Source organism: Mesoplodon bidens, assembly GCF_964165515.1.
Source record: "Mesoplodon bidens genome assembly, chromosome: 9".
In the NCBI taxonomy this organism is placed as follows: Eukaryota; Metazoa; Chordata; class Mammalia; order Artiodactyla; family Ziphiidae; genus Mesoplodon; species Mesoplodon bidens.
Genome location: NC_138166.1, coordinates 62808805 through 62828769, shown reverse-complemented (window position 1 = coordinate 62828769; position 19965 = coordinate 62808805). Strand labels below are relative to the sequence as shown.

Below are 19965 nucleotides of genomic sequence, written 5' to 3'. Positions count from 1 at the left end.
AATACCTTGCCCTGGGTCACACAGATAGAAATGAGAGAAAAAATAATTCCTGGCCCAACTCTATTCTTAAACTACTTCCCCACCGCAACCACCATAATGTATTAAAGACTATAAATTACCAAACCCTGCGCTATGCCTTTCATAAACATTATCTCATTGAACCTTCAACAAAAATCTAGTGGGGTGAGTATTATTCATCTGGATTAGGATTATCTCAATACTCAGTACTGAAAACGTTTTTTTAAAAAAAGTAGGTAGATTCAGAGTAATGGTGAGAACCTATTTGACCATTTCCCTTCCCTCCCCCTTTTTTAAGACAGAAATCCTGCCTAAGGAACTTCTTATTACACAAAGAACTTAGAAATGTTTTTTCCTAGAAGTAACAAAGCCTAAAACTTATCTTCCCTAAAGTTTCTATTTGGAGGCCCAGAATTTAAACCAATATATTTTGATCCCAATTTATCAGAGTCCGCCACTATCACAAACCCTTTGAAAGTCTGCAAATACACCTACAGATACTGAATCAAAGTTAGGAGAAACCACGGCAGAGACTTTCAGGTCATCTTCTCTCTCAGTCATAGGCCAAACACCTGTAATTTTAAGAGAAAAAAAAGTATTTACTCATAAAGTAAAACTTGCTGTATATAGTTGTTTTAAGGTTTATCTATACCATACATCAGAAATATACTCACGAGTTGAAAAAAAAACTGAGGCATTACAGAATGAGAAGCTTTATGCTAATTCTTTCCCCTCCACATTACTAGAAAGAAAAACTGTCTCTTTTTCCAAAGATATTAGTTCAGATTGACCCAATGACTGACCAGTGTCAGGAATTTCAATTCCCTATCCTTAGCTACTGGTAGAAGCCGAAAAGAGTACAACTGTTTTGAAGGTAAACTGGCTATAATTATCAAAATGTAAAATTCACCAAAAAAATGTAAAATTCACATACCCTGTGACTTAACAATTCTACTCCCAAACATTTACCCAATACTCATAGACATGCCCAAGGAGTTTCTCTGTTGCTAGTAATTATTAAAAACAAAACAGTCTAAATCTAAATTATATTTCTATTAATAGAGAAATAGTTAACTAAATTATGGTATATCAATACTGTGCAATGGTCCAAAACTCAAAACTCTAAATAAGAGTGCTGTCTATCTTTATACACTGACATGAAAAGAACTCCAAGATATGCTATTGATTTTAAAAAAGCAAGATGTAGTACAATGTCTCTAATACACACGTATTTGTGTAAAAACAATTATATAAACAGGAAAATTTTCTCAAAGAACACACAAAATCTCTTAATAAAGGTTACCTTTAAATAATCTAGTGGAACTAAGACCTGGGGTTTATGCTTTCAGTACTGTTTGAATTATTTTGACCATATTCATTTTCTCTTTACAATTGAAAATTTCACAATTTAAAAAATGTTTATAGTGCATAATGAGATATTATGAACAAGTTATAGAGATCCTAAATAAACAAGAAACATAAATAATACATATGCACATACATATGTGTGTATATATACATATATATATGACAGATTATTGGCTGTCCCCCAACATTCATTCTTCCCTCCTCCTTCTTTGTGGCAGAACACTAATTCTGTTGAGGCATTCACCTCATCTCAAAGTTATTGAATTGGTCAAATCCCATCATGATGATTTCATTCCCCTGAACTTTTGTTGTTTTAGTCGTGAGCATGGAGCCTAATCCTGGCAGATGTGAGGTGAGGAAAGGTGGGAGTCGGCATGCTGGTACATGCTTCTGGGAAAGCTAGTCCTCCCTAATAAATGGGGACACTTGGGAGAAATATCTCTCTTCTTCCCTGGAAATCATACTTGCACATAATGTCTGGAACTGCTAAAATCACCCTGTGACCCTGAGAGGAAACATCCCCCCACACTGAGGATGGCTGATTGAAAATATAGAAAGCACCTGGATGATGTCACATGAATCAGCTGTCTCACAAAGAGAAGAACCACCTACAATTGCCACCAGGCATTCCCACCAATATTACACTGTTTGGAATAAGAATTTCCACAACTTAGTGAGAGTACAAAAGGCTGCTTGTTGCCCACCCAGTAAAGATTCTTCAGTTCTTCTTTACTAAAAAAGAGTCCAATTTTATCCTAAGTAACAAAGTGCTCAACCAAAATGCTAAATTTCCCAGGCTCTTTTGCAGCTTGGAGTGGCCAGTGAGATGTAAGTGGAAGCTGTTCAGGGTGTGGCTTCCAGGAAAGATCGTTAAGTGGGCTGACTCAGCTGCAGATGTGAGGGCAGGAGTTCCAGAAGCCATCCTAGACCAACAGAAGACCCTGGGTGAGAAGGAATCAGAGTCCTTGATGACTTCGGAACTGCCAAATCAACCCTGGACTGCCCATTACTGGACTTCTTTTCCATGAGAAAGAAATAAACCTGTGCCTTATTTAAGCCACCCTATTTAGGCATTCTGTTATATGCAGCCGGACATAAACCTGAATAGCACATCTTCCAACAAGGTTACCAAGTACAAATGTTTCTACTACTCAATGGTAGAAGCAACTTAGTTATCCTAGACATATTTCAAATGGGTGAAGACTTTCATTTATACGCCCATGTCTTACTGCTCTCTTTCCCTTCCTGAAGACACAACTATGCTGTGTGGGAGTCTATCTCAGTATTGTACCCTTTCCTTCATATCCATCCCAAGTAAAGAACATATCAACTGTCTAAATCAATCATAAGGAAACTCTGTTTTTGAAAGTGCCTACTGATAGATGTTGTTGACTACTAGTAACAGAAATGCAAGGCAGGATTCTCACTAATGAGTTGAGTATGAAAAGCTTCAAAATCCATAAGCCATAAAGAAATTATTACTATAATTTCATGCTTACAACATACATCCCTCATATAACTTACACACATAAAATCAGCTTCAAAATTACTTTTATTACAGTAGATAATATATACCATGTGTACAACAAAATATACTCTTTAAATTGGCTTTACATTTTGCTGCAATTCTTGCTTTGAAGAAATAAAAAAAGCTTTTAAGTGCTGAACATAACCCACAAGACTGTGAACTTCTTTTTTGCAAGTTAAAGTCACTGTACTAAAATAGGTGGCATTTAAATGAATAATGAGGTCAGCAAAAAGTTCAGAGTTTTAACTTCTCATAATCTTCTGTAATGAAATGACTTGGTGCTTTTATATAATTACAGGTATTTTAATGAACAAATATACCACAATTTTATAAGTGTAGAGAATACTAAATTTTTTCCATATCTAGAAATGAAATATGTTAAAAGTTTCTCTTCTTTAAGAGTCTCGGTTTCTTTTGTAGGAATAAAACCAAATGATGGTGGCAAAGAAGGGGCAGAGAACTTCAAATATTAACTTTGAGGTTATATAAATAATAAACTTTGCACTCAAGTCTGTAGGTTCATCCCTAGCTTAATTAGCACTTATTTCAAGATACACAGAAGAATCAGGGTAATGACAAGTAAAACAGCCTAACCCTTCTCACCCAAGGGCATCACTATGGCCACCAAAAAAATAACTTTTAGCTGTAAGGGATTTACCTGAGAAATGTTTTACATAATCAAGTGTTAATCAAAATATCATTAGCACATTGTTTATGGAAAGGCCAAAATCTCAAGACACAAAATTTGTAGTGAAAAGCCACATTAAATTTATTTAACCAACTCTGGAAGTTTCATGTTTCATATGTATGCCACTCTTCTCCAATTACATTTTTAAGTGACAAAATGAGATTTATATTCCATTAATCCCAAAACACTAGTATCAAAAATGGAAAAAAATGTGCAATATGACACATCCAGTTTTAACTATTCCCTATTTGACATGAGGGTCCTGACAACACATGGGTTTTTAAATAACTGGAGGTACTTAAAAGACCTAAGTTTCACTTGTTTACTTTCAAAACTTTCTAAGAGAATGTGTAAAACCAAAGCATAATAATTTTATTTTAATATTAATATTTTTAATATATTATCTAAATTCCTCTGAATGTCTCTTGGTAATATGGACTCAAAAATACATAAATCTAGGAAAGTGATTGGATCAAGATTAAGATTGGCTCTGTTGTTTTGGTTGGCTTTTGATGCTCTGCTTCTTTTATTATTCCTGCTTGTTTTAACATTTCTTTTAAGTGAAAATAGTCCATATTTTTTCTCATTAAAACAATACTTTTACCTGACCCTGAGAAGGGAACTTAAAGTAATGCTTTTCACATGTCCAACTCAAACTGCAGGATTGCTGTTTTGTTTCTCCTTTTAATTTACAGTAAAATTATACCCTTGTGAATCCCAAAGTAAGATAATATTGAGTTATACAAAACTCAAGAACTGAAAATATCATCAGCCTCTGAGTCATTAGAAATCAGCATACCACAGGCTACACTCCATTTGGATGGCTAATGAACTACTAACATAAATTATATCACTAGGCTGCAAATGACTACATTTTTAGTAACAAAGTAGTAATTCACATACTGCTTTGGTTTCTTTTCAAAGAAGCAACTAAAATTTTTTCATGGATATTAGAAGTTAATAAATGATCACTCTAAACCTTAATGTAATTCTAAAGGTCTAAACCACTATCCAAAGAAATACATGTTCCTTTCTTAGAGTTTAAAGAAAAAAACTCAGCACTGTCCCTGAAACACACTAACAAAAGTATTACCTTAAATAGGACATATTTTCCAGAAGCTATAAAATACAAATTAAGCACAAAGACTAGTGTGTTAAAGAGCAATGCTGTTTTTACAAAAATGACTTTAATTAAGCCTGGGGGAGAAAATCAACTAATATGTACAAAACATTATCCATATACAAAATAACATAAATTTTACAATGAATACTAAAATCAAATAATAAAAAGCTGCAAATGAGATACCTTGTGATTTGTTAACATCTTTGATGATTTTCTGAAGTTCTTTCAATTCTATATCAAGTTCATCATAGTTTAGTTCTCTAGATTCAACTTTTGGAGCTTGGAACAAAGAAGGGTCTGTCCCCAGGTAAGAACATTGCAAGTGACCATCATCACTCAGAGTGACTATCACTCCATTTAAATCACTACAAAAAGGAGGAGAAAATGAGACATAATTAAAATTTTTGGTGGATTTAGATTTAATCTAGACCAACTAGATTTTCATTCGATTCAGCTTCAACATACCATTAAGAAAATGACTATATAATGTATCTATTTCTAAAGTTTTACATCAAGGACTCAATTTAAATGTTTCAAACATGATTTATATTTACAGAAATATAACAATTATTATTCAAGCTTCCATTTTTGGGGACATAACTATGTGGCAACTCCTGCTCTAAGAGCTTTTCAAGGTCTTACTTGTATCATTCAATCCTCACTGCACCTCCCACTTGGCAGATTCATAATAAGCAGTGAACAACACATAGGAGCTACAATGGATCAAGAGCTAGGCTACTGGCTGGCTGAAGACTAGGGCTGAGGCACAGGAGGGAAGATGGGACAATCCAGGGGAATGGGAAGGTTAGTGGAGGAAGCCCTACGAGGCCTTGAAGAGAAATGTGCTCACTGCTCTTTTCCTTTTCCTTCTCTCTACACTTGGGACGTGCTTCCCCTCCCTCCCCAGGTCCACTCACCATGGCTTCCTTCACACGCACTCCTATTCAAGTAGCTCTCTGGTCTGTTCTCTCTTTCCCTTCACTCTTAGATAGAAGTATCCCATTTTCTCATTTAGTAGCTCTTTCTCCATCACTCTTATCCTGATTATCTCTTTTCCTCCCCATCCTTTCACTCTTCCTTCTCTCTTAGGCTCCCTCATTTCTGTTATTCTCTAGAAACAGCCATAATATATAAATTATAGATAACTTTAGCATAAATGCTTAAAAATAAAAGTTGTACATTTCCCTGAACTTGCTATAAAAAGTAGCTGAGATGAACACTATTGGCTTCCTCCCTACCTTGCCCAAAGGGAAAAAAATTCAATATTGCCATAAGTCATTTTGAACTGATATAAAATGAATTTGTTTTAGATTTGTTTGTTGTGTTTTCTATTGGTCTGTGATTTAAAAAAAACAAAAAAACAAGTTTTCCAACACTTTTCTAAAGGTTAAATATTAGTCAAAAACAACAGAAAACTTGAGAGAGAAAAGAACTTGAAAAGAAGTGTTGCTATTTATCTGAAGAAAAGGAGTTAAGGTATATAAGGGTCTAGGGCTCATTCAGAACAAATAAGAATTTTTAAAACTCCCCAACTTTGGGTCATGGCAAGTGGTCAGCTCATTAATCTAAAAGCTCAACTTGATTGACAGTAAATACTACCATTGCTCAATCCTTCCCATAAGGTGGCCACCAGCAACCGCTTCACCACCTGCCTTCAACACAATATTCCTGTACATACTTTCTCCAGGATATATACATAATTCTGTAATGTGACTTCAGAAAAATAAAAAATAGATTGGTATCACTGATTTGATAGCCAAAAAACTAGCTAAAAACTAAAAAGGGGACTTGGGTTCTAGCTCTGACTCTGCTCTATGTAGCTGAGTCAACTTGGAGAAGTCTTCCTAAATGCTTTATGTCTAAAATGAGAGGGTGAAACGAGATGATCCTCAAAGGTCTTTAAGTTTAACAAACTGGTTCCGTCAAAATAGCTCAGAAAATAAATACTCCCAAATAAAATTATTTTCCTAAAATAAAATGTTTTCACCCCTGTAGTATCTCTGGGCCTGACCCTTTCCTTGCAGGCAACTGAAGCCACTTAGTGGCCATGGAAATCCCAACTTCCAGCTCTGACAAGCCCATTTCAAGAGGGCAAACCTCTGTCCCTACTGAGTTAGTTGTGACTGTAGTCTGTTCCCCATTCCACCCAGACCTACTAAAGTCTGAGAACCCAGTAAGTCCTAAGGAAACGCTAGGAAACTAAAAGGCAGAGCTTCTCAGACAATGTGGTGATCATCAGCCCTTTGAATCCAAAAGGGTATTTCCATTTTATCTTCCCCCTTTGAGTGATCCATTATAAAGGAAACCTAGCATGAGGCATTACAAATATACCTCACTATCCAAATTTATTTGGTCTTTGAATTGGATAGCTTATTACAGAATCAGTTTCATCCCACTGTTTTAGATGGCAAATAGCAACAATTTAGACATAGGGATTTATCTAAAAATTTATCTGAACCTATTAAGTTGTTGAGTTCAGATAGAGAGAGTTTGAATAGTAGTGTATACACATATTTCTTCAGCATCTCAAAAAGAAAAAATTCTTTACTGGTGTTTTGAGGTGTCCAAACAGAAAAGGGAGAAGCCAGGGTCTTTACCCACTCAAAGAGCTTAACAAGCATCACCAGAATGTCTTAACACTAAATTACAAAACTTAAACAATTTACTTTTTTCTTATCAATGTTATTAGAGCCATTACATACAATTTCGATCAAATAACAGAAATTTAGAATAGCTGAATTCATTTAACATTGCATGTTTTATTCCACAGGAACACTAACACAAGCTCTAAAAATTTTAGAATAAATCAGTGAAATTTCTGTTTAAAACATCTATGATGGAAAAAATACTTTGACACAGGTCTATACCACTACTTAATACATAAGTAATGTCATCACTCGGTATCTTAAATGCAAAGGAAAAATTTTAAATATATATATAAATATATATATATATATATATATATATCGTTCCTAAAGTTAAGCCCAACTTAAGTATAAAGTCCAATTTAAGTATAAAAGAAGAACACAATCAAGATTTTTTTAATCTTTCTACTTAAAGAACATTTTTAAAACAATACTGTCCATGTGAGTTACTGTGTAAAATTTTCTGAGTGATAGAATTTTATGTTAGAAGAAGCCATCAAGTAAATCAAGTATTGTGTGCCTTATTACTTACATCCTTAGAGTAAACACTTTTAAAATGAAAGTCTCTAGATTACTCTGGTCCTTGAAATACATCAGCTAAACCAAGGAACCAGAATAATGTATTTTATGAGGACTCAAGGTCAAAGATGTTATATTGTTAGGACACATAATAATTTTGTGATTTTAGCAATGGGGCATAAAATTAAACAATAGAGTTAGCTCAAGAATCTGAGGGTAATTGTTTCTTCACTCAGTAAACAGATCCTGGCCTTAACAACACATTCAAACAAAATTCCAGATGGATTTTAAAAGTTAAATTAAAACATATGAAACTACAAAAATATTTATCTGCCCTTGGGATGGAAAGAACTTTTGCTGCAAGAAAGCAATAGAGGACAAAGCAAAGGATCTCTAAATTAAACCATAAAAAAATTTAAAACTTGTTCTATGCTTTAAAAATACATCACAGTAAAAAGAACAAACTGGGAAAACCTTGGCAACCAACATAAATATATGATTTAAGTTGAATCATATGAAGTTGTGGATATCCAACTGTTTTTGACCTATAAAAACAATTTTGTATGTTTCATCTACTATGTAAAGAACTCTTACAAGTCAATGAAAATGAGTATATCCCAAAAGAAAAAGGTCAAAGAAAATGTACAATTCACTTGAATCAGCAATTTAAAGGTTAAATAATCTATGGAATTAAAACTTTTATGTAGTTCTCTTTTTCTGACAAGGCCAATCTATAAAATGAGTAACTTGAAAGTATTTGAAATACAGCTCAAAAGATAAAAAATGAACAGTTTCTTTTGCTAATACAATAAAACAAATGAATAATAGCTTTAAAAACAAATGAAAAGAACATGCACTGAATCTAACGGTTCTTGTCCAGCTGCACTTTATGCAAAATAGAAATATTTTAAATTATCAAATCATCAAAGTCTGGTTTTTATTATCATATACAGATATCAAAGAAATCTTAAAAACTTAAATTTTGGATTCTTTCATGCCTTTACCAAAATAAACTGAAACAGAAAACAAAAAGTAGGAAGGTGCATGATTTGCATCTAGTCTCTTTTATTTACTATCTGCCTCTCATTTCTCTACTATATTTCATTTGCTCATCATTCATTCACTCATTCATTCATTCATCAAATATTTTCAAACACCTGTTATATGCAGGATGCCATTTGAAGTGCTATAGAGCACGCACAAATAAAATCAGAAATGAGCTTGAAAAGATTGCAACCCTGTAAAAGAATAAGACATGCACCTCGATAAGTATGCATGGGGTGGAAAACATAAGAGCTATAAGACAAGTATAAAGTACTTTAGTGTTCAGAAGTAGGAATGTCATTTCTAGCCAAGGGAATCAGGGAAATTTTGATGGAGGAAATAAAAGCTTAAGCTGGACACTGAAATTCAGTCTATTCTTCAGATTATTTCTGAAATATGAATTAACTCACATGTGATTTGTAAGCAAGGAAATGATGTCAACAGAACTTTGAAGTTGGTTCATACTCTTTTATCCATCACCTGAATGTTTTTGTTGTTGTTGTTGTTTTTGCGGTATGTGGGCCTCTCACTGTTGTGGCCTCTCCCGTTGCAGAGCACAGGTCCCGGACGCGCAGGTTCAGCGGCCATGGCTCACGGGCCCAGTCACTCCGCGGCATGTGGGATCTTCCCGGACCGGGGCATGAACCCGTGTCTCCTGCATCGGTAGGCAGACTCTCAACTACTGCGCCACCAGGGAAGCCCCTATCTGAATGTTTTGAACCTCCAAGTAGTAGCAGAAAAATATAGTACATGGCTATATACAAAGCACCATTATTCCACTTTTCTTTTTGGCTCAGTTTGCAAATATGTCCTGGATTGAAAGTGCTTCTTACATGGTTCTCATGTTCAGTTTGTCTTTTGCTCTTTTTTCCTCAATGCTTCCTTCACGCTACCATCATCTTTCTATTTAAAAGTAAAGTCCTATTTTAATATGACTGTTATTTGGGTTTGGTTTGTTTGGTTGGTTGATTGGTTTCTTGGTTGGTTGGTTTGCTTTGCTTTGCTTTTTTGGTGCTCCAACCACAGTTGTATAAATTTGAAGTGATCTGCCCCACAACAATTTATTTTGCTTGTTTGTTTGTTTTTTACTTGACATATAGTTGATTTACAATGCTGTGCCAATCTCTGCTGTATAGAAAAGTGGCTCAGTTTTACACACATAGACATTCTTTTTTTAATATTCTTTTCCATATGGTTTATCCCAGAAGATTGGATATAGTTCCCTGTGCTATACCATAGGACATTGTTGTTTATACATTCTAAATGTGGCAATTTATTTTTAAAGCCTTCTTACTGTTAACTTGTAATTTATTACATTATAACATAAATATCTGTAGTATTTGAGCCTTTGGGATTTGGAGAACAGGTGTGAAGAACATTCAGCATGGAGAACATGAGAGAAGAAGAGGGAGAAAAGTTTAGACTATGTATGAGAAAGAACAAGCAACTTGGATACAACATTCATTGAATTAAAAAAAAAAAGAGGAAAGAGACTCTTGGGAATAAAGCCATCTAAAGATCTTAAGCTTTAATCTATGTAATTGTGGAACCAGTAAAGGCTTTTGAGCTAGTGAGTGACATGAGCAAAATATGCTTTAAAAAGATGTACCCTAAAAGACTCAATATAGTTTAAAATGTTGATTCTCACCAAAATGCTCCATAATGTAACACAATCCAAATGAAAATCCCAGAAAGCTTTTTTTTGTAGAAACTAACAAGCTGATTTCCACATTTCTATGGAAGTGCCAATAAAAACACCTAGAATGGCAAAACAATCTTGAAAAAAAGAATAGAGATGGAGGGCTTTCATAAACTGACTTCAAGACACACTATAAATCTATAGTAATTGAGGAAAAGGACTTGTGTCCTCTGCATATAAAGAACTACTATAACAAATGACCAAGACACACACACACCCACACACACACCCACACATACAAAATTCAACTGGGCAAGACTTGCATAGATATTTCACAGAGTAAAGTATAAAAACTGTCAACAAGCTAAGAAAAAATGCTCAATATTATTAGTCATTAGGGAAATGCAAATTAAAATCACAATTCGCTACCACCACACATACATCAGAATGTCTAAATTTAAAAGATTGACTGCATTAAATGCTGGAGAGGATGTGGAGCAACCAAAACTCTTATATATCACTGGTGGGAGTGTAAAATGGTTTAACTAATGTGCAAAACAGTTTGGCAGTTTCTCATTAGACTAAACATATACCAACCCTCTAACCCAGCAATTTTACTCCTAGTTATTCATCTAAAATAAATGAAAACATATGTCCACAAAAAGGCTCATACATAAAATGAGATAAACAAGTTATGATACATTCATTGAATGGAACATTACTCAGTAGCAAAAAATAAACCAACACTGGTACATGCAACAACAAAAATGAATGTTGAAAAATATTATGCTGAAAAAATGACAGATATAAAAAGTACATACTGTGTGATACCATTTATATGAAGTTCTAGAACGGGCAACACAAATCTATTATGAAAAAAATATGAACAGTTGTTACCTGGAAGCAGGGGAGAAGGGGATTATTAACTGGAAAGGGACACAGGGAAAGTTTCTGTGATGGAAATGTTCTATAACTTGAGAGAACTATGGGTTACACAGGTGTATATCCATTTGTCAAAACTGTACAGTTAAGGTTTGTGATTCCCAATGTATATAAATTTTACCTTTAAAAAAGGAATTTAAAAATAGGGTAGGCAGAGGGGTAGAAAAAGCCAGCATGCCAGAACACTGATAAGTGTTGAAGCTGAGCACTGGCTACAAGGGAGTTCATGATGCCATCCATTTACTTTGTCCATTTACTTTGTATACATTTAAACTTTTCCATGATACAAAAATTGGGGGTTTAAAAAGAAGCAAATAAAGTGTATACATACTACACAAATACATATAAAGTGATACCACCAACACAAAATACTTTTAGTGATAACGTATAAAATCTACCTTGACATGAGCTGGGACCTGACTCACATTTTAGCACCCATTCCCAACCTTATTCACACATGCATAAACAGACACACAGAACTTTTAACTGTGTGTGTGTGTGTGTGTGTGTGAAATAGAGAGAGAGAGAGATGATTTATGTGAATACTTGGTATTTTTAAGTACCTTGTTGACATATAGCTACTTAAATGAAGCAACAATTCCATAGCAACTGATTCACTGGTAAAAAAAAAAAACAAAAAACTAACAAGCCAAAGTGTGGGCCCATCAATGTGACCCTTTCCCCCCAAAATAATTAAAGGCATCATTACTTTTTGATGCTAACACTGACTCCTCTTTTAAAAAGTGTCTCTTCCACAGCCAATCTTACTACCTTCAAATAAAATAGACCACTTTACTATACCCACTAAATAATACTTATATAATAGCACCTACAAAATGTTATAGCATTTCTTTAAATTTTTGCATGTTAGTCACCTTTAACCAGGCTGTTAATTCCCTCAGGGCAGGAATTATGTGACACTGAATTTGTGTCCCTCAATGCCAGACACAATGACTTCATCTATATGAAATTTTCCAAAAGAATTCAAAATTCACCTCTAATACTAAGTCATAAGCAAATACAAAAATACCACAACATTCCATATACCAATCAATAATTATAGACTAACAAGTAAATCTAGAAGACCTCTGTAATTGTCCATAATACTTTAAATGGAACCCTTTAGATCAATATAAGATAAACCCAACTTTATTTACAGTTATCTAATGTCCCTTCCTTATTCCTTCTAATCATCAAATAATAAGACAATGCCAAAAGGAGTGGGAAGATAAGAATATGCAGGTGGTGGCTCTAACCTGGCACTGAGCCTTGAACGTATGAATGCCAAGAAAGCTAGTATGCAAATATAGTCTCTCCCAAGGAAAATAAGAACATTTTCTAAAGTAAAAGTTCAAAGCAATGAATCTTTCCATAAATAAAACTAGATGTTGGAGTCCTTCCCTGATACATGAAAGAAGACATGATTTGGTGCCATTATTTTCTAATGTATTAAGCCCTTACCGGAATTAAGTCAGGCATTAAGGAAACCACCTGTGTATTTTTAGCTCTGATGTGCTGAGGAGTTACTTTTGCAATTTTTAAAAATAATTAGGCCTTGTTTGTTCTTCTCTGTATGACCATCGCTCAGGCAAAGCTTCATATCAATACTTTTTGACATACATAGTTCGTACTGAATACAAAATCTGGGAGCCAGGAAGAATCAAGCATAGAATCTAAGTTTCCTGATTCACAGTGAAGTATATTTTTGCCCACCATTCCATGTTGACTTCCCAAGAATGGAAAATTTAAAACAATTTTTAAGGTGTAATTTGAGGTTTGTGTAAATGGTTTTTAGTTATTATTGCTATCCACAATTAGCCTCGATAATCAAGAGCTGGATTATTTAATACGAGAGACATGGTAATTAGAATGCCCAAGAAAAGGACAAGTAAAATGGGGGAGCCAAGGCCAGAGTCCAAACATATCATAGTAAAAATAGCTCTGCCAAAAGAAGTTGTCACAGCAAATTGCAGAAATTACAGAGGCTGTAGTTGGGGAGACTGAACAAAATACCACTTGTAGTAAAGAAATTTCTAAGCATCAAAAACTCAGATGTGAGCTTGCTCTTTCAAACCTATCTCTTATTAGACTTACTAGAAAGTCACACAAGACTGCTAAATCTGGCTAATTACGTTCACAAGACTGAACAGGTAAATTGCTAACCAGAAAAAAAAGAAAAGATATAACTTCTAGAAGTGCCTATTTTGCACTGGGGAAGCAAAATACATTTATAAGGACTTAACTCTAACCTCTTTCATTATTGAAAATTATGTGTTTATTTAGAACTTACTGTATCCAGGCATCATTCTAGATGTTATAGATAGATAGGCAGGTTACACTGGTCATTTTCCTCAAAGGACTTAAAGTACAGTGGCCATTACAGATATGTAAATCAAACAAGAATGTATGAGATGTATGAAGCATGCTCTGATGGATGATGGATGTAAGCAAGGGAACCAATAAAAACAAAGTGAAAGAATATCAAAATCAGACAGTGAGCAGAGAGAATGCTTTCTAGAGGAGATAACACAAGCAGGAATTGGATAAGAGAAGGAGCAGGGTATTCCAGCAAAGCATTTTCCTTAAAGGGGACACACACACACACACACACACACACACACACACACACACACACACACACACACACACACACACACACACACACACACACACACACACACACACACACACACACACACACACACACACACACACACACACACACACACACACACACACACACACACCCTGCATAGAGTACAGGGCATTCAGGAGGTGTTTTACCAAAGCCAGAACCAAATAGATATTCAACAAATATCTATGTGAGTATCAAAGATGTGCCAGACATAGTTCTCAAATCAAATACCAGTGAAGAAACGACACAAAAATCTCTGTCCTCCAGGAGTTCACATTCTGGTAAGGAGAGGAAATACAATGAACAAAAGAAATAAATATATAGTAAGTTCAAAGGTGACAGGTGCTATGAAGAAAAAGTAAGCAGGTAAAGTAAGACTCAAATTGGACCTAGGAGGAAAGACATGAGTTGCATAGGCTGGGGAGGGCATTCCAGAACAGTGGAACAGCATTAAGTATTAAGATACACCTGTTTCCATCAGCCAGAAAGTCTATTTCTCCCCAAGGGGATTCATATGCAAAAGTGGGGGTGATAAAAATTAAAGATGATAAAAATACAAAGGCTTTGAATGCCCTGCAAAGAATTGTAGACCTTACGCCACAAGCAATAGGAAACCACTGAAAGATCCCAATGGAGGAGAAACAATAAATTTTTTCAGTACTCCTCAATTTCATGTAGTATTTGACAGAATTGATCATGTCCCTCCCATTCACTCATTCCATAGGCACTCACTGTGCAGCTACATGATATTGTGTTAAAAATAATATTTTTAAATTAATACTATATTACATGTCATAAAAGGTTACAGAAGTGTGGTTCATCTCTGGTCACTAAGGAAGATAGGTGCTTATATTCCATTCTAGATAACACAAGACCCTATGTGCTAAGTACTATAATGAATGAACAAAGTTCAACAGTAACATAGAAAAGGACACTATAAAATGTTAATATTATGAAACCAAGAAAGGCTTCATGGAGGATGAAAAACAAATTGGATGTAAACAAAAGGAGATGGACAGAAAAAAGGTATTTCAAGTGGAGAATTTTAGAGGGACACAATCATATGTCATCTCAAGTGCAGTATGGCAAGAAATCATAAGAGCTTTTCTGCATCAGAGTTAATTCACAAAAAATGCAAATCTTTCTGGGCCACATTACTTTTCTTCCAAAATTAAAATAGCTTTTATCATAATATACCCTGTGGGGAAAAGTGTATTTCTTACTATTTAGATTAGCATTATTATTTTTGTTGTTTTGTTTTTCTGGGTTTTGGGGGGGTTTTTTGTTTTTTTTTTTTTGCGGTACGCGGGCCTCTCACCACTGTGGCCTCTCCTGTTGTGGAGCACAGGCTCCGGACGCGCAGGCTCAGCGGCCATGGCTCACGGGCCCAGCCGCTCCGCAGCATGTGGGATCCTCCCGGACCGGGGCACGAACCTGTGTCCCCTGCATCCGCAGGCAGACTCCCAACCACCGCGCCACCAGGGAAGCCCGGGGGGGTTTTTTAGATTAACATTCTATTGAAGAATGTCAGTGGGAAAAAATAATGACCACTATTTTAAGCAATTAAAATGTTAACATCAATATACAGATATTTTTAGGAGAAAAATCAAGGCAGCTTTCGAACACATCATGCAGTAAACAAGGCAGGTAAGTGAAAAGTCTCTGTAAATGCAAATGGGCCAGACTATGACAGATCTTGAAGGCTGTGAGCACTCTCTTTTAAGTAAGGCAATAACAGAATTAGACAACATTTTAGAAATGGGACCTTTTTTTAAATTCAAGTCTAATCACACCATTCCCTGGATCAGAAACCTCCAGTGATTTCCCATTTAAAAATCAAAATCCTGGGACTTCCCTGGTGGTCCAGCAGTTAAGACTGTGTGCTCCCAATGCAGGGGGCCCGGGTTTGTTCTCTGGTCAGGGAACTAGATCCCACATGCTGCAACGAAGATCTCGCACATGGCAACGAAGATCCGCATGCCACAACTAAGATCGGGCGCAGCCAAATAAATAAATAAATAAATATTAAAAGTAAAAAAAAAAAAAAATCCTTTAAATTAAGCTATGACCCCTGCTTATTTGAACTGTAGTCACTTCCCTCCCCCACCCATGCTTCCCAGCCCTCCATTCCCTATCCTTCTACTGACTTCCCTCTTCCACTTCGTTGGAATTGTCATTCTCCCCCTTTAGTACCTGGTATGCTCTTCCTCCCCTCCCTTTAAAAAGGATCTTTGTTTAGCTCAAGTCTACTCATCCTTCAGATTTCAACTCAGAACATTTTCCTAGGACCTCACATTCTAGGTGAGGTCCCTTGTTTACATGCTCCCAAAGAACAAGGTACTACTATTCCTTCAGGACTTTTCACTATTGAAATAATATCTTTATCTGTGTAATTATATATTTAATATCAGTTTTCCTCACTACAAGTTCCATAAATTCAGTGACTATGATTGTTTTGCTCATAAACGTATCTCCAGAACCTAGCACGGTACCTGGCACAGAGAGGGAGGCTAAATAAACATTCACTGAATTAATTAAATGAAGAAAGTGAAATAATTCTTTGTTGTGGGGGAATGCATTCTAGGATGCATCCATGCATTCTAGGATGTTTACCACTATCCCTGCCCTGAACCCACTAAATACCAATAAAAACTCTCTCTCCTCTTTGTGTTATGACAACCAAAAATGTCTCCAGGCATTGCCAAACGTCCCCTGGGTAGCAAAATCTCTCCCAGATGAGAACCACTGAGCTAGGAGGTAATACATCCTGGTTTGCAAAGGTCAGTCCCGGTTTATGCCTGTTGTCGTGGTACAGTTATCAACACCACCCCCTTTCACTCTCAGAAGTATCCCAGTTAATAAATTATATTGTCATCCTACCTGGATGTATCTATATGGGTTCTCTTACCCAGACCAAGCGAACTATTATGTACATAATGACCATGGTATTTCTTCTAACCTAGCAGAAATTATAGCATTATTTCCAAGAACTATGGTTTAAAACAAAACAAAAAATAACTACCTTTGTATTAGGCTTTGGAATTAATGGAAATAGTACAATGACAGTGGACAGAAGAAACACAGCAGAGATACAAAGAATAATAAATAGTACATGATGATCAATTAAATGTGTGAAAAAGAAGTCAAAGAAAATCCCTAAGGTTTAGCCTGAGAGAGCTGGATATAAAGACGTCTATCAAGATTAGATATACAATAGAAGGTGGGTTGTATTTTGTGGAGTGAATGGGGAGATGATGAAGACAGTAAGCTTGAATTTTGAAGCACCCCCCCAATACTCAGGTGATACCCACCAGACGTGCGGAAGCACGGGACTTGTAGGGACACAGAGCTTTGTTGTGATGGGCTCTGCTCCTTTGGCTCCAGTGCCATTGGACTTCTCCCACTTGTCTACTCCTTTTTTTCTTCAAGGGGCTCTTCTTCCTGCTTCCTAATTTTGAGAATCCCTAAACACTACTCAAACTTCTCTGCTTCCCACTCTCTGTTAACTCTGAGAATTCATTCTATTAGCTATTACCTCTATGATAACAATTGCCAGTCTTGCTCACAGCCTGTAATCTCAAATGTCATGTGACCAGATCACCTCTGAGTACTTCCACTTGGATTATATTAACTTTCATGTGTATGAGTCTTTTCAGTTTAAAAACAACTTTCACGGGGGTGGGGGGGGACCTTCAAGATGGCGGAGGAGTAAGACGTGGAGATCATCTTCCTCCACACAAATACATCAAAAATACATCTACATGTGGAACAGCTCCTACAGAACACCTACTGAACGCTGGAAGAAAACCTCAGACTTCCCAAAAGGCAAGAACTCCTCACACATACCTGGGTAGGTCAAAAGAAAAAAGGAAAAACAGAGACAAAAGAATAGGGACTGGACCTGCACCTCTGGGAGGGAGCTGTGAAGGAGGAAAACTTTCCACACACTAGGAAGCTCCTTCACTGGAGGAGATGGGGGGTGGGGGGGGGGAAGCTTTGGAGCCAGGGAGGAGATTGAAGCAACAGGGGTGCAGAGGGTAAAGCGGAGAGATTCCCGCACAGAGGATCGGTGCCAAACAGCACTCACCAGCCTGAGAGGATTGTCTGCTTACCAACTGGGGCGGGCGGAGGCTAGGAGCTGAAGCTCGGGCTTCAGAGGTCAGATCCCAGGGAGAGGACTGGGATTGGCTGCTTGAACACAGCCTAAAGGGGGCTAGTGTGCCACAGCTAGCTGGGAGGGAGTCCGGGAAAAAGTCTAGAACTGCCTAAGAGGCAAGAGACCATTGTTTCGTGGTGCGCAAGGGGAGGGGATTCTCAAGCTCCAGAGACAGGCGCAAGCTGTGGCTACCAGCGCGGACACCAGAGACGGGCATGAGATGGGAAGGCTGCTGCTGCAGCCACCAAAAATCCTGTGTGCAAGCACAGGTCACTATCCATACCTCCCCTCATGGGAGCCTGTGCAGCACACGACTGCCAGGGTCCCATGATCCAGGGACAACTTCCCCGGGAGAACACATGGCACACCTCAGGCTGTTGAAGTGTCACGCCAGCCTCTGCCACCACAGGCTCACCACATATTCCAAATATAACTACCGTACCCCTCCCTGCCCCAGGCCTGAGTCAGCCAGAGCCCCCTAATCAGCCGCACCTTTAACCCTGTCCTGTCTGAGCAGGGAACAGACGCCCTCAGGCGACCTACACACAGAGGCGGGGCCAAATCCAAAACTGAACCCCAGGAGCTGTGCGAATAAAAAAGAGAAAGGGAAGCCTCTCCCAGCAGCCTCAGGAGCAGTGGATTAAATCTCCACAGTCAACTTGATGTACACTGCATCTGTGGAATACCTGAATAGACAACAAATCATCCCAAATTGAGGAGGTGGACTTTGGGAGCAACTGTAGACTTGGGGCTTGCTTTCTGCAAGTAATTTGTTTCTAGGTTTATGTTTATTTTAGTTTAGTATTTAGAGCTTAATCATTGGTAGATTTCTTTACTGATTTGGTTCCTATCTTCCTTTTATATATATATATATATTTTTTTTTCCTTTTTCTGTTTTTGTGAGTGTGTATGTGTATGCTTCTTTGTGTGATTTTGTCTGTATAGCTTTGCTTTTACCATTTGTCCTACGGTTCTGCCTGTCCGGTTTTTTTGGGTTTTCTTTTGTATAGTTTTTAGTGCTTGCTGTCATTCGTGGATTTCTTTTTTGGATTGGTTGCTCTCTTCTTTTCTCTTTTTTTTAAAATTACTTTTATTATTTTTTATTTTTAATAACATTTTTATTTTAACAACTTGTTTGTTTGTTTGTTTCTTTCTTTCTTTTCTCCCTTTTCTTCTGAGCCAAGTGCCTGACAAGGTCTTAGTGCTCCGGCCGGGGGTCAGGCCTGAGCCTCTGAGGTGGGAGAGCCGAGTTCAGGACATTGGTCCACCAGAGACCTCCCAGCCTCACATGATATCAAATGGTGAAAAGTCTCCCAGAGATCTCCATCTCAACACTAAGACCCAGCTCCACACAACAACCAGCAAGCTCTAGTGCAGGACACCCTATGCCAAACAACTAGCAAGACAGGAACACAACCCCACCCATTAGCAGAGAGGCTGCCTAAAATCATAACAAGTTCACAGACAGCCCAAAACACAACCAGACACGGTCCTGCCCACCAAAAAGACAAGATCCAGCCTCATCCCCCAGAACACAGGCACCAGTACCCTCCACCAGGAAGCCTACACAACCCACTGAACCAACCTTACGCACTGGAGGCAGACAGCAAAAACAATGGGAACTACAAACCTGCAGCCTGCGAAAAGGAGACCCCAAACA

At 37.0% G+C, this 19965-nt stretch overlaps 1 protein-coding gene across 8 annotated transcripts in view; it reads right to left on the bottom strand.

Moving 5' to 3' along the window:
• BBS9 (Bardet-Biedl syndrome 9) overlaps positions 1 to 19965 on the bottom strand; it is a 481831-nt gene that overhangs the window by 299277 nt on the left and 162589 nt on the right. For all 8 annotated transcript variants that reach the window (XM_081244834.1, XM_081244836.1, XM_081244841.1 and 5 more), the window contains 2 exons: positions 4909 to 5090; positions 514 to 590 (listed from right to left, as the gene is read on the bottom strand). In XM_081244834.1, coding sequence (XP_081100960.1) covers positions 514 to 590; positions 4909 to 5090 — 259 coding nt within the window. The remainder of the gene's footprint in view (positions 1 to 513; positions 591 to 4908; positions 5091 to 19965) is intronic.